General features: G+C 40.6%; 1 protein-coding gene across 4 annotated transcripts in view; it reads left to right on the forward strand.

Annotated features, from left to right (window-relative positions):
• Positions 1-15,648, forward strand: part of RSU1 (Ras suppressor protein 1) — a 186,193-nt gene that overhangs the window by 18,891 nt on the left and 151,654 nt on the right. For 2 of the 4 annotated variants that reach the window (XM_028507762.2, XM_036023838.1), the window contains exon 3: positions 4,509-4,559. The exons of the other annotated variants lie outside the window; for them this stretch is intronic. In XM_028507762.2, coding sequence (XP_028363563.1) covers positions 4,509-4,559 — 51 coding nt within the window. The remainder of the gene's footprint in view (positions 1-4,508; positions 4,560-15,648) is intronic. 4 annotated transcript variants of the gene reach the window in all.

Consider the following 15,648-nt stretch of genomic DNA (forward strand, 5'->3'; position numbering starts at 1 on the left):
CAGCTGCGGTGAATCACCTTCGCCAAGTGGGAGGGTGTAGCAGCTCTGTGGATTCCCTTGTCGCTGCTCTGCCCTGTGGTTGCTGGAGCCAGGCTTTGCCCGATTGCTTATGTGATTTTGATTCTCTTCAGTTGTATTTCCCTCCCTGTAGACTGAGCCCGGAGTCCTTTGTGGCCCTAAATATTTCCTCCAAGATTTTTTTTATTAACTTTCTCTTCTCCTCTAATTTTTCTCCTTCTTACCTATTTTAGCATGTAGCCCTGTAACAAGAGTGAGAAAGATAAAAATACATTCTAGGGATGTGATCAGCTGCAGCCACAACTGGATTTCTGTTCTCAATTAAAAAAAAAAAAAGAAGAAACTTACAAGTTTTAATTCTTTCTTGCTAAATGCTTGTTGAAGTGGCACAGTGAAATGATTGGAAAGAACCAGCTTTCCCTAATTAAATCTTTCACTGTGAGTGTTACCTAAGAGGAAAAGAGCAAAATTAATTTCTTTTTAATTAGTAAGTTGTGGTGTTTAGGAAAAATTAAGGCGGGAGTATAGGACTATCAGTGTTCTTTTGTAATCACAGCTCATTTCTGTGACACTTAAATGGAGTAGTCTGCTAGTATATGAGGTTGCTAGTTGTCTGCTAGTTGTAGTTTGCCCCACATTTCTCTGTAGTAAAACCCGTAATCTTAGCTGGCACATGGCCACTTGGAATACAGACTGCACTTCCCTACCTCCCTTGCAGCTAGGTACGACTGTATTACAAAATTTAATTCCTTATAAGTGGAGGTGTCCTGTGCAACTTCTTGGAAGTTTCCTAATGGAGGAAGGCTCTTTTTGTTTTCTTTCTGTCTTCTGAAGGGACTGCAGACATGATGGCTGAGCTCAGGCAGCCATTAGGGATCCATGCATTGGAGGTGGTTGAGCAACAGGATACCAAGAACCCCTGGATTGCCTCTCTGTAAATGAGAAACTCCTGTTTTGTGTAACCGCTATTATTTGTGGTTTGTTCTCACATGAAACTGGTCATAATCTGAACTATGAAGCCATTTCATCTTGTTAGGTAGGAGGGTAGCTCTTTGAGTTTTTTTTTATCAGACTATATAACAGATAAAAGAATGCTTTATTAGATGGACAAGAAGATTATAACTGATACGAAAAGGTATGAGCTGTTCTGCAGTGTCTAAAATCTTAAATGTCATGTGAGAAGACACCATTTTGACATGAAAATGCTCTTCTCCTACTTTTCCTTTTTCTTCCCCATTCCATAGTTGTTTAGTCCTAAACCCAGTACCTGGGACAGAAAAAGAGAGGTGAGACTTAGAGCAGGGTGGGAACCTGAGTGGGGTGAGGAGAGCATCTCTGTGGGGTGATGAGCCTGGCTGGGAAGGTCCAAAGCCAGGCAGGTGAGGAGGGTGTGTCTGAGCAGAGTACATGTCCCAATGGGAGGAAGGGGTGGAGGGGAGATCCGTTACTGCATCACTACGCTGGGTAGTTGAAAGGGCTCAGGAGAATCCACAGAGTACTCATACATGGTTTAGCAGGAATAAGAAAACACAGGTGAGCCTCAGGGGCCTGAGTGGCTCAGTGGTGATTCTTTAGGGTGGATTCTTAGCTGCTCGGGACATATTTCATCTCTAGATATGAACCATTAAGACATATTAAGAAATCGAGGTTTCAGGAAAGCCCAGTCAGAAGTGTCCAGCAGTGCCCTTTATGCCCGACTGGTCATGTACCTGTAGCCTGGCATAAGCCATCAATTTGCATGTCCCTAAACATGTGAACAAGGTGGCCCTGGGGACTTTGGAGCACTTTCAACTTTAAACAGAACATTACACACCTCTAGCTAACCAACTCGTCCCGATTTTGACCAAGAATCAGTATCAGACTTCCGTATTTTCCTGTAGATAAGGGTAGGGCTGCAGGATAATTCTATGCAGTTACATATAGAGCTATTGATGAAGTAAGTAAGTAGGTTAAAGGTAATGGAAGCTGGACCCTCACTCTTAGGGAGGGGAATTACACACATGGAAAGGAAGAAAACTTGAATGAAGGAGGTCATGCTGTATTGGAATTGGGTTTGTTGGTGCGAACTCATGGTTTTCAAAACTGTAAATAGCGAAGTCAATATATAGGTGTGTGTGTGCATGTTCACGTGTGCTCTAGCACTCCCACTGTGAGGGGCTGAGAATCCTGAGCCCTGGATGGCAGTGTACACATCTAGTGCCCAGATTTTGGCTTATGTATACATTGTCCACGAAACAGGAACAAGAGTTTATTACAGAAATGGCTGATTCCAGGGCTGTGGTAAAAGAAGCACAAGACGAGCTTGACTGTCTTGTGCCAGAAAGCGAGACAGTGCTTGGAGTGACGGGACGTGCCAAAGGGACTCCGCAGCCAGGTCGGACGGGCTCCCCCTGACCAGCTGGGTCAGTCTGAACACCAGCGTCCATAATGATGATAGAATCCATCAACTAGGAGAGGAGACCACAAAACCATACTAAATAAATAAATAAATTGTGATTTTCAGCAGCGACACTGTTGATATTTTGGATGGGATGAGTCTGTTGAGGGAGCTGCATTATAGGATGTTCAGCAGCCTCCCTGGCCCCTAGTTTCTGGATGCCACTGCTTTAGAGCAGTTCTATCCAAAAGAAGTATAATGCAAGCCACATAGGAAAGTTTACATTTTTTAGTGGCCATAGTTGTTGGAATTAAAAATATTCCCAGATCTTGCCAGATGTCCTGCGAGGGTCAAAATTACCCTGGCGGGGGACCATGAAATGCATGTGGAACAGGATATTTATATATAAAAAAAGTCCTCCCTCCTACCTACCCCACAAAAATACTCATCACAGAGGGGAAAAGAATAGATTGGCAGTGGACAAACCTGGCAGACATAAATGATCAAGGTAAGTAAGTGGTCAAATGAAAATTGTGTGTTGCCTGACAGGATGCAACGAGAGCATAGCCTTTCTTCCATATTCCTGTTAAAGACGCTTAACAGAAATCTAAACAAGAAACAAACAACAAGTCCATACGGAGGGTATATTACAAAATAACGTGGCCTGCAAGCTTCACAATTGCCATGGTTGTTAATGTTGAGAAAAGAGAAACTCGAGGTGAAGGTGGCTTGAAGAGACCTGGCAGCAGCTGCCTGCGACGTGGATTCTGGCCTGGATCTTTGTCTCTCAATGATCGGAGCTCTGGTGAGACTCAGATGAGGGCTGAGGATTAGACGGTAATGATGTATCATCTTAAGTTTTGACATTGACAGCTGTGTCATGGTCACGTAGGAGAATGTCTTTGTAAGAATGTCCCAAAGTTTATAGGGTGCCAGGCCAGCAGCTTAAATTCAGTGGTTCAGGGCAGAAAAATAGGTCTTCTGTATTTTGAAGTTGTCTATAGCTTTGTGACGGTTAAAAAAAGGAAAAACACTCAATAGTTGTGGTTAGGAGTGATACATATTTTCTTCTAAGCCAGGGGTGGTTTAACACTGTGACCCTTTTTTAAAAAAAAAAAGATTTTATTTATTTATTATTTTTAGAGAGGGAAGGGAGGGAGAAAGAAAGAAACATCAATGTGCAGTTGCTGGGGGTCATGGCCTACAATCCAGGCATGTACCCTGACTGGGAATTGAACCTGCGACACTAGTGTGACCCTTCTTGAAAAGAATTTTTGCCTTCTCATCTCCTTAAGGAAGCTCTACTGTCTTTTTTAGTTGCAGTAATATACTGTGTGTATATGTATGATGTATGTATGTATGTGTGTATGTATATATGTATACTGATCACACAGTGAAGTTTTATAACCCAGAATAAAACAAAGATCAGGTCCCTTTTTTGTTGGGCCTTTTTATTTTGGTGGGTCTGTACAAATTTTTTTTTATAGTTGGAAAAACCATTTTTTAGGCAAATCTGACCTTGTTCAGCATGTTAAACCTCCATGATGTTTGGAAACTGGTACATAGTCTGTAGGTGCATTAGAAAGGTAACCGAACTTTTTTTAGAGGAAAATTGTTCAAATTCTGATCATCTGATAATGTGTAGACAGATTTCTGGGTTGATAGGGGACATAGATGAAGTAAGGTGCTGCCATTCTTCTGTTAGGGGAGCCTTTTGTCCTGATCTGATAGGTTTTAGCTCAGGCGAGGGCTTGGTGCCTCTGCTCACTCTGGGCCGGTTTGGTCTCTGACTGGCACAGTTTATTGAGACAAATCACTGAGGCTGAGCTGGCAGAAACAGGTCTGCGAGCAGAGCTAACTGGCCCTTGAAATGTCTGGTCCTGCGACATTAATCTCATTAGCTCTAACTTGCTGTGCTGATTACTCTGCTAATTGCATGACTTTTCTTAATTTGCTGTAACATTTAACAGACAGTGTTATGTGAATCCTTGAGTCTATTTTTGTGAGCGGTAACACTTCAAACTGTGAAAATGATTTAGCGCTTTACCTTGTAGGAGTGTAGCTGTAATTTGGGTACATTAACTGACTGTGTGATTTTTTTTTTCTTTTACAGTCTCCTTAGCCCATATCACACAGCTGGTCCTCAGCCACAACAAGCTAACAAGTGAGTTGAATTTATCATTTATTTCACAGTTTCTGACTTGTAGGTGACATAGCAATACTGCTGACTCCTGTTTCCTTAAAAATGCTAATGACGAGTGTTTGGGGAAGCCTAAAATTTGTTTTGGTGACACTAGTTACATGAGCATATTGTCTTCCCATATTTTGTACTTAATATGGGAAGTATTTTGTACTTCCCATATTTTGTACTTTGCTCTAGTTTGAGGATTCTTTCCCATGGTGTGTGTAAACTTAAGAAAGAAAATGACATTGTTTCTCCAGAAATGGTCCCGTTCAGGGATGATAAATGCTGCAGTGACCTGAACTGCTGGGCTGTTCTTAGTATTTCGTGAAAAAAAATTATAAAAAAATTAGAATAAGAGGTTTTTTTTATTTCATCTATACTCCCTCTTTAAAAGGGGAAATTTACCTTTTTGAAAATGTCCTTGTTTAATAAAAGAGAAAAACACAAAGTTCCCTAATTTATATAAATTTGAATCTGCATTTTTAAAATTCTTGAGTCTGGTTTCTGTGGGGCATCGGCAGTGTCATGGTGTGGTTAACACGCAGGAGATTTAATTCCTGCTTGTGTAAGAACATCTTGTGTGAGTGATTTGGGACATTTTAGTCTTAGAGCTGTGGCTTTAAAGATTTTAATGACAGGGACCCACTCTCCTTTTTCATTCCTAATTGACTGTCACTTCTTTGTGCTTGCCATATTTCCTGCAGACTTGAATGGTTTTCTAATCATGTGGCAAGAATTTGTTCGGGAGCTTTCCGAGTCCAATGAAATTGAGCAGAGTGTCATCTTGAGGGATTTGTGTCGTGAATTTATGTGTGTATGTGCATTATATACAGCTCGAAGCAATGTCACAGAGCTGTTGATTACTGAGAATTAAGAGTGGCAGGGCCCCTCGTGTGAAGGAGACAGGCAGATTAGTTCATTTCTAGCAAAAAGTACGTATTTGTAAGGCAAAAGCCTAGTGGCACTATTGTCACATCTGAGTAGCCGGGGCCGCAGAAATGAAAGTGAGGGCTACAAGTCACATGTGATCATTTTTGTAACAGGTAACATGCTGCTGTTTCTATTGTTTTTGTAGCAAATGATCCTGCTGTCCACAGAGAGTCTAATTCCAGTCAAAGGCGGGTGTGCTGTTTGTTTGGAGGGGTGGATGGCATTATCCCTCAGTTCCCCAATATTCTATGAATAGAAATCCCAGAAGCTGTGTACCACATAGTTCATAAAAATATTTCTTATTGCCAAACTTACATTGTTAGAGCTGGCGCATCATTACAGTGAAACACTTTACATGTAAGCAAAAAATCAAAACGTGCTTTATTCCTATTATTATATCGTTAATTGATCTGTTCTTCAAAATTCTTTCAGATAGTTGTAGTTTACTTCTTTTTACATGTCCACAAAGAGAAATTTCAGGGATTGATAGATCAGTTTCTTTCCCCAGGTTTATGATAAAGGATTAATTTAGAGACACAAATACAGAGTTAAATTGTGTCTGTGAAGAGTTTGACTGAATGGATCCAAACTTCATATTTCTTCCTTTCCTTTTTTTTTCTCTGTTTTTTTCCCATTTGAGAAACTCTTATCCAGTAAACTCTAATTAATCGTCTTGGTAAATTCTGTTTCCTGCCATTGTGAGTGGTGTCAGTGACACCTGCTCTGTTCCACTAAGGTCAAATTAGCATCTTTTACTATTTTTCTGGCATTTAAATGAACGGCTTTGCAACAGTTTTCAAGTGTTTATAGCAAATATGTCCATTTGATGGCAATATAAATATGCATTATGTGTAAGTGGCCTCGCACACCCTCCTGTCACTTTCTGTTGTAATCAGTGTCTTTCACTTTCTCTGGTTTTTAATAGGGACTGGCTGACAGCGCTACTTTAACACCACTGGGAAGTAAAAGCCAAACCCCTCAGCACCGCTTTCATCTTGCGAAAGTATTTGTGTTTTTGTCTCAGCATTCCAATCTCTGACATTTCTACTGTGGAACTAAGGAATGGCTTGTTCATACTGGGGCCTTGATCTGGGTACACCAATTGACTCCACATGCTTGAGTCAGTATCTATGGGATCATTTGAATACTATGGCATTGAGTTAACTTGCTTTCCGTCTTGGTGGTTTTGCCATTGACAGGTCCACTTGATGTAATATACAAATGAGGCCACGAGGGAGGTGAAAGTGGACTGATGATCCTTAAATTCTCCAAGATTTTGTGAACGGAAATTATTGAGGTTTTCTAAATTGTCATTCATTAAAAATATTTCAAAATTGTCAAGCTAATCACTGTTAGAGGTTCAGCATTATTACAGTGTCCCTGCTGAAATTTACACCTGGTCGACTGGGGCAGTGTTGATGAGCTTTGGAAACTGAGAAGTCGGTGGGAAATTGCCCTGCTTACAACCACTTTCCTGGGTACATGCATGTCTAGGACGTATTTAAGGAGGCTGGAGGCAGAGTATCAAGGGAACCTTTTCCTTCTGCTGTGATCAGGCAGGCACAATCTGGGAACCCAACAGAGGTTCTCCCTGGCCCAATGGGAGTGGTTTGCAGAGTGTAGCCCACCAGGCCATCCCTTCAGAAACACCACTTTCCCTGCGATACTGCACACATCCAGTAGAAGGCGTTTGCCTACCTTTCTGATCCAGCTCTGCTCTGGCCCCACATCCTACAGTCAGCCTTTTCTCCCCATGTGTTGCTGTTGGAAGATTTCTCCACCTTTTTTCTCTGTGCCTACCTATCCCTGCTCTGTTCCAGGCAGCCTTGCCACCCCCTCCCCCCCCTTCCATTCTGCAGGGGCCTTGCCCTGATCCTCCCCTCCAGACTCCCTGACTGTCCTGGCCAACTTGAATTTTTTCTTCCCCCAACTCTTGCTATTCATAGACTGTTCACACCAGTGTTGCATTTCCTTGTTCTTTCATTGCTTCTTGTTTCTTCTTTCTCTCCAAATACATCTTAGGCTTTATTGAAAGCAGGACTGTGTCCTTGTCTTCTTTCATATCCTATTCTTGCTGAGCACATAGTGGCTTCTCAGTAATTACCTGAATAAATCATTTGATAGAAGGAAGCAGTTGATGATGGGGAGGAAAAGGTGGCCTGAGGAGAAGTGGTCAGGTGGGGAACTGGACAGTTTGCGGTGTCTTCAGGCTTGCTCAGATGGGGACTTGAGCAGATGTGCAAACTTCCATTTCTAACTCATAGGCTAGTTTCAAATGCACTGGACAGTGAGAGTTCTAAAGAAAATACCTTATGCCCGGAAGTTGGTGTCGCAGCACCTTTGCAGTTACTGGGGCCCTTTCAGACTTGAGGAATGATGTGCTGGGATGGCACTCCTCATGGACACCTGACAGTCCACAGGTAGGGCAGGCTGGTACCATAAGGAGCCACAGGTGCTTCTTCTGCCCTGTGACCTCGTGGGCCTTTTTTAATCTCTACGTCTCATGACTTCTAGGCCTATTATTCCTTCACTTAAAGTTAGTTTTATATACATATTAAAGGTCTGAAATTATTGACTAATTTCTTCATATAATTAACTGTATTTTATATTTTATATGTTTCTTGATGTGAGGAGCCCTGTCTGATGATATTTTGTGTCTTACCCCCTCACCCCCACTAAAGTGCCCAAAGCATGGTGAATGTGCACTAGCTACTCTGTTAATACAGGTGGATTAGTGGATTGGTGGATAATGAGTTGTGCCACATCCCAGTGGACGGAGATGATACACCCAAGTTCTGGCTTTGGGTTTCTAACGAAGGGAACAGTTATTCCAAAGTCTGTCTCCCTGTTTCTCTGCCCAGCTCCTGCAGCCCTGCCTTTGTGATTACCCTCCTGTAAGCCAGTGTTAGCTAAGATTTTTTTAAAAAATCTTTAATCTGACCCCTGCTTCTTATGGTGTTTGGAAGTGTGTTTTGTAAATGTTTTCCTATTTCTTTTCAGTCTTAAAAGTTTGTTTTTTGGAGATAGCCTTTTTAACACTTGTCCACTAGAGGTCACTGTTGAGATAGGTATTTTTTTTCCCCTCAGTCTTGTGCCTAACTAAAGATTAAAAACCAAAATTGCGTCAGATGAAATTTTTTGCAAGCTCTTCAGCTCTGTTCAACAGGGCATGTTGCTCTTTTCATTTACATAGTGCAGTTTAGCATAATTAAAGTAGATCATCCTATAAGGAACTATGTTATTTTTCTGTTTTGCTCCTATAATTGTACATTCATTTTTCCATATCGTTTTTTAGTGTTTACTATGGCTACTTTCTCAAGTCAGAAAATTTTCTTCCAATATGTTTAAATTGGAAGGATTTTATTGCCTTTTGTAGTATTTTGTATTAAGTATATGTGAGGTGGAAGAAAGTTTAAAAATACATATATTTAAAAAATATATATTTATATATATTTTAAAATATACACGCACATATAAATATATGTAGCCACCGTGTAATTCAAAAATGGCCATATAAAACTCAGGAAAATGGGAATTTTTTGCATATTTATACTGATTTTTCTACCAAATAACCACTGTGCTGGAAAGAATACTGTACCTTATAAAATGAATTACATTCTGCATCAATGATAAAACAATCTCTGGGCATTAAGCTTTTAACATGAAGCTTTCTTAATATTAAAAATAATTTTATTCTTACAGCAAAACCCATGTATAGATATTGCAAGAACCTTAAACATAGCAACAATATTTTTCATTTTGTGACCCATTCATATTGAGGATTAAGCACTCATCATTTCATGCAAGAAATACAAAGCATATCTTTTTGCCCTGTGCAAGCACTGAGCAGCCAGCTCGGTGTAAACCTTGCATAAGTGTGGGTGTCTGAACGTAGTAGTTTAGCTTTATACTTTAAACTTTTAACTGCCATGTGAAATCTTTTCTTGAGGTATTAGCAGTTTTGCCTGCAGTTTCAGGCCTTAATGTGACCACAGCTTGTCATTTAATGTATCGGAAATGGCTAGGCAGGCAGTAAACTTAAGTTTTATGGCAAAACGTGTGTTTTTTTAAAACAGATTATTTCCTATTACAAAGCTGGTGTATGAATTTGAAATAACGGTGAACAAAAAATGCTAGGTTTTTTAGTGATTTCAATAATTTCTTTATCAAAGAGAATGTTCTAAATACAAGTTAATATAATGTTTTACAACTTTATGCAGATGGTATATATTGATGGGATTTCCATAAGTGTTACTATAAATGAATTAAGCACCATGATCTACATAAGATAATGCATTCTCAAAGTGTGCAGATCCGATTGTAATGAAGAAAATTAAGCAGTTTTTTCAAAGCATAATAAATTGAAACACTTTCCTACGGACATAATAGATTGTTGAGATGAATGAGAAAACTTAACTATCCCAATTCATAAGAATGACCTTCACCAGTCTTTCAACACCTTTCTGTTCCGAAGTCTAGTCATTTCCTCTTCCATAGATTATTTGTCATACCTTATGCAAAAGTTCTTGTGCATGGCTTGTATGAAATTAAACTACGAGGGGGAATATGCAAAATAAATCATCTCTGTGTTACGAATTTATCTTGTGACAATGTCAAAACAACTTGCTGTTTGCATTTTAACAAAGTATAAGTGTATTTATAATACAGAGGCTTTGATCAATAGCTTATTTTTTTAATTCGTGTACGTTTATCAGTTTGTTACCATGTCATCATTTGAAAGGTTGGGTTTGAAAAAATATACACGTAGCATTTTTGAGTTTGACAGCTATGAATTACACAATAGCTATTGGGTGGTATCTGCCAGTGGGTAGGTTATCATAAAATGCTGCTTGCAATTGGCAGTTTGGTGTTACTTTTGGTTTTAGAAGATAAGCATGCAAGGTCATCCCATGAAAGAATCTGTTGATCCTCTAGTCCAGAGGATCTAGTCAGAGGTTGATGGGTAAAGCTGGAGAGACTGGTGCTCGTTGGAATTGTGTCCTCAGCTCAGAGACTGCAGTCCCTTAATCTCTTTCTTGCCAGCCCCACCAGCCACAGGGGACCTCTTCTAGAATCCCTTTTCTTGGAGTCCTGTTCTGTGCTAAGAGGAAGCTAGCTGTGTGGTATGTTAATCCTTCCACTGTATGTTTCTAAATGGGAGACTTCAACTGTGAGAATTTCACAATACTGGTACGCTGTAGAAAAATAACATGGGGCAGATTGAACCTGTCCCTTTCCAAGTCATAGCTAGGTCATTTGGAGGAGCTGATGTTGGAAACGGTTTCTCTTACCATTTGTACTGGAACTTTCAAACAATTGATTTAATAGCAAAAATTTATATCTAAATCATCTGTTGACAATTTGTCCTAGATAATGCATGCGTGTGTACACAAGTGTGGAGTGTGGAATATGGTACGAGATAATATTCTACGAGGTACAATACTTACCTGTATACAGCATTCCTTGAGAGCAGCTTTTCTCGTCATTTTGTGTCACTGACCTTTTTAGAGAACAGGGTAAAAGCTGAGTTCATGATCCCTAGAAATGTGCACATAATGGTTTTAATTTCAACAAGCTTGTGGGTCCTATTAAAATTATCCGTGAAGTCTTTGGGGATGCATGTGGCTCGGATTTAGAAACCCTAGAACAGGAGAAAGGTAACAATAGTATATGGGTGGGGCATATAAAAAGTCGGTTTACAGTCATGAGTATGCAAAATACAGAGTTTATTCTTATTTATTCATTATTGTATTATTTTTCATATGAACAACTCTAAACCTACTTTTGCTCCACTCTAATTGCAGTGTGCATACACTGATGCTCTTTCTTAAAGAAGGTGTTTCCTGGAAATTTGTATAAAACTTTAAAAAGATGATATTTAATGTAATTTTAAGTTCATTTTTTAAAAAAAATTATATTGTATTTTTTCCATTACCATTTATCCCCTTTATACCCTCTTCCACCTCCACACACACCCCTCCCCCCATAATCACCACACTGTTGTCCGTGTCCGTGAGCCCTGGTTCTTTTTCACTAGATCCCTGCACCCCCTAACCAACCCCCCCCATACCTACGCCTCCCCCCAGAGCTGTCAGCCTGCTCTCCATCTGTGAGTCTGTCCCCATTTTCCTTGTTAGTTCAGTTTGTTCATTAGATTCCACATATGAGTAAAATCATATGGTATTTGTCTTTCTATGACTGGCATTCTTGATAGTTTTTAAAAATATATTCATAAGTTCCACTTAATTTACCTGCTTAAATTAAAAATTTTAAATAAAATAAATATTTATTTTTAATTATATTTTATTGATTATGGTATTGCAGTTGTCCTGATTTTTCCTCCTTTGCCCCCCTCAATGCAACAACCCCCTCTGACTCCCTCAGGCAATCCCACACCATTTTTGTATAAGTTCTTAGGCTACTCCATTTCCTATACTTACTTTACATCCCCATGGCTATTCTGTAACTATTTGTACTTCTTAATTCTCTCACCTCTTCACTCATTCCCCCACCCTCCATCCCATCGGGCAACCATCAAAATGCTCTCTGTATCCATGATTCTGTCTGTTCTTATTGTTTGCTTAGTTTTTAAATTTTATTTATTTTTTGAAAGTTTTAATTTATTTTTAGAGTGAGGGGAAGAGAGGGAGAAAGAGAGGGAGAGAAACATCAATGTATGGTTGCCTCTCCTGGGGAACCTGGCCTGCAGCCCAGGCATAAGCACTGACTGGGAATTGAACCAGAGACCCTTTGGTTCGAAGGCCGGTGCTCAACCACTGAGCCACACCAGCCAGGGCTTTGTTTGTTTTTTAGATTCAATTGATGATAGAGATGCATTTTTTGCCATTTTATGGTTCATAGTTTTAACCTTCTTTTTAACCAAGTCCCTTTAACATTTCATATAATAATGATTTAGTGATGATAAATTCCTTTAGTTTTTTCTTGTCTGAGAAGTTCTTTATCTGCCCTTTGATTCTAAATGATAGCTTTGCTGGGTCCTGTTTTCCATGAATTTGAATACTTCCTGTCAGTTCCTTGTTGCCTGCAAAGTATCTTTTGAGAAATCAGCTGACCGGCTTACGGGAAATCCTTTGTAGGTAATTACCTGCTTTTCTCTTGCTGCTTTTAAGATTTTCTCGTATCTTTAACCTTTGGCATTTTAATTGTGATGTGTCTTGGAGTGGGCCTCTTTGCATCCATCTTGTTTGGGCCTCTCTGAGCTTCCTGGACATGCATGTCTGTTTCCTTTATCAAATTAGGGAGGTTTTCTTTCAGTATTTTTTTCAAATAGATTTCCAGTGTCTTGCTCTTTCTCTTCTATTTCTGGCAACCATAAGATGCGAATATTAGACCTATTGAAGTTGTCCCAGAGGCTGCTTATACTATCCTCATTTTTTTTTTTGGCGGGGGGGGCGGATTCTTTTTTCTTCTGTGGTTCTGATTGATTCTTTTTGTTTCCTTATCTTCCATATCATTAATTTGATCTTAGCTTCATCAACTCTACTGTTGTTTCTCTCTAAATTGTTCTTTATTTCAATTAGTATGTCCTTCATGTCTGACTGGATCTTTTTTATGCTGTCGAGGTCCTCACTAAGTTCCTTGAACATCCTTATAACCAGTGTTTTGACCTCTGCATCTGAGAGATCGCTTATCTCCATTTCATTTAGCTCTTTTTCTGGAGTTTTGATATGTTCTCTCATGCCGTGTTTCTTTGTCTCCTCATTTTGGCAGCCTCCCTGTGTTAATTTCTGTGTACTAGGTAGAGCTGCTTTGACTCTGTCTTGGTAGTGTGGCCTAATGTAGTAGGTGTCCTGTAGAGTCCAGTGGCACAGCCTTTCCTGTCACCCAAGCTGGGTACTCGAAGTGTGGCCTTTGTGTGAGCTGACTACACCCTCCTCTTGTAGTTGAGCCTTGGTTGCTGTTGGCAGGTCAATGGGAGGGATTTACTCAGACCAGTCAGCTGCAAGGACTGGCTGTGACTCCTGACCACCAACCTCCACCCTCTGTGGAGGATCAGCTGTGTGGGGGCAGGGTGGTGGTGCTCTTACGTGGTCTGTAACTATCCACTGGGTGGGCTAGCCTGGGGGTTTCCCTGGGTGGTGCAGGCCCAGGCCAGCCCCTACCTGTATTTTGCTATTCTTGAGCTTTGAGATTCCCAGGTAAAGCCAAGCTGAGCTGTGAATCTGGGCTGGCTGCTGCTTGTGCCAGGCCTGGGGCTCACTGAGGCCATGTATTACTTATTTGAAAAGATTTAGGAAGTTGTGAAGCATGAGCCAAGACCAGCCATTCATATGGAAAAGCAACTTGGGTGGGCCCATAAGTTGGGTGGGATGGAGTCTCTGGTGATCTTCAAGATGGGTCAAACAGTGTTAGCCAGGTTGATGAAGTCTCAGATATGGCACCAGCTTGCCAGCACTGTGGGGGGAGGGTATAGAAAAGGGACAATGGCCTCTGCTCACCTTGATGCTAGACACTTCAGTTTCTCGCTGTATGCCACTGGTGCCTTTCAAGCTGCTACCCTGGTGCTGGAGCTCAGAGAGAGTGAGTCCGTGTAGGTGAGTCCATGTGTGGGTTCTTTAAGAACTGCTTGGGGCTCCAGAAGTTTCTTCTGACTCAATCCCTGCTGGTTTTTGAAGCCAGTAGTTGTGGGGACTTATCTTCCTGGCACTGGAACCCTGGGCTGGGGGGCCTAGTGTGGGGCTGGGACTCCTCACTACTGAGATATCCCTCCTGAGTTTTTACCCACCACATGTGGGTGAGGGACTGGCCGGTTCCATGTTTGCACCCCTCCTTCCAGTCTGGATAGTTGTGGTTTCTTTAGTTTTGTAGTTGTCAGACTTCCATTCAACTCAATATCTGACAAATCTGAGTGATGGTTATTCTATAGTTTGGTTGCAATTTTGATGGGGTTGTGCAAAGAGGCAAGCCATTTCTGCCTGTGCCACCATCTTGATTGGAAGTTTGATAAGAGTCTAAATAAAAATTTGCAACCTTGAATAGAATACACATATATTACATATACATGTATAATTACATATAATATAAAATATTATATGTTATATGATTTCTTAAACTTCAATAAAACCTTGAGAATCTCTTTTCCATTTCAATTTTTTTTCTGTTTGTCACTTAATAGGACAAAATACCACTCTGATATGATTGACCACTAGTTAAACTCATGGACTTTTTTCCCTGCTATTTTCAGTGAACCCTCTTTTTGGCTAGTTTTTTGCTGTTTCTTTAGCCCTTTTTTTCCTGCCTACATATTCTCTGTTCTTATCACCTGGTTCTTTTCTGATTGGAAATGCTTGCCCCTCTCCAAACCTTGCTCTTTCTTCAAGAAACTGAAATGCATTCTTACCTTTCTCCCTGAAGCCCCCTGAACCAGTACCATGGAAGGTAAAGTTAAGGCACGCCACAGCTTACAGACTTTGGAGGACCTCACTCCACATATACTACGACTTCAGGGTGAAGGATGGGGAGAAAAGAACTCGTGTTATTGATACCCTTGTCTGTCTGGCGAGAGCACAATGCTTCAAGTGGTTAAATAAGGAGAGCTGGAAGGTGAGGTCGGGGGCTTATGGCTTTCAAAGCTGCCTTTCCCCTGCTGCCTCTGCCAATGAGGTATATGTTCAGTTTGAACAGTCTGTGAGGCAAATGTAGGAGCTCCACGGGCTAAGCTTTGGCCCTGGGTCTTTACTTATTCAAACAGAAGAGCAAGAAGAATTCCTGAGGTTCAAAGGCATAGTTGCTGTTGTTGGAGAGGGACTTAACAAAGCTACCTTGTGGATTTCTCCAACACTGGGCATCTTCCTCCACCCCCGTCCTTCTTTCCTCGTGTAATTACTTCCTTTCTCAGCATTGAAACATAAGGTGAGGAAGGAAGCGAAGCAACCCAGTGTGGCCTCTTGCTGAAATAATTCTTAGCTGTGAAAGAAGGCAGGGACTCTTGGCAGAGCGTGTGGGTATGTGAGAATTTGACTTGTTTACTGTCTGCCTCTTAATGTTAATGATCAAAAATTGAGAGTTTGTATGTTTAAAATAATATATTACCATTATACTTTTTTATTTAAGAGCCTACAGAGCTCTTTTTATGATCCTGAGCATGCACCGTATTGTTGGAGGGAAGTTTTCTGTG

The sequence above is a fragment of the Phyllostomus discolor genome, chromosome 1, assembly GCF_004126475.2.
Source record: "Phyllostomus discolor isolate MPI-MPIP mPhyDis1 chromosome 1, mPhyDis1.pri.v3, whole genome shotgun sequence".
Taxonomy (NCBI): domain Eukaryota; kingdom Metazoa; phylum Chordata; class Mammalia; order Chiroptera; family Phyllostomidae; genus Phyllostomus; species Phyllostomus discolor.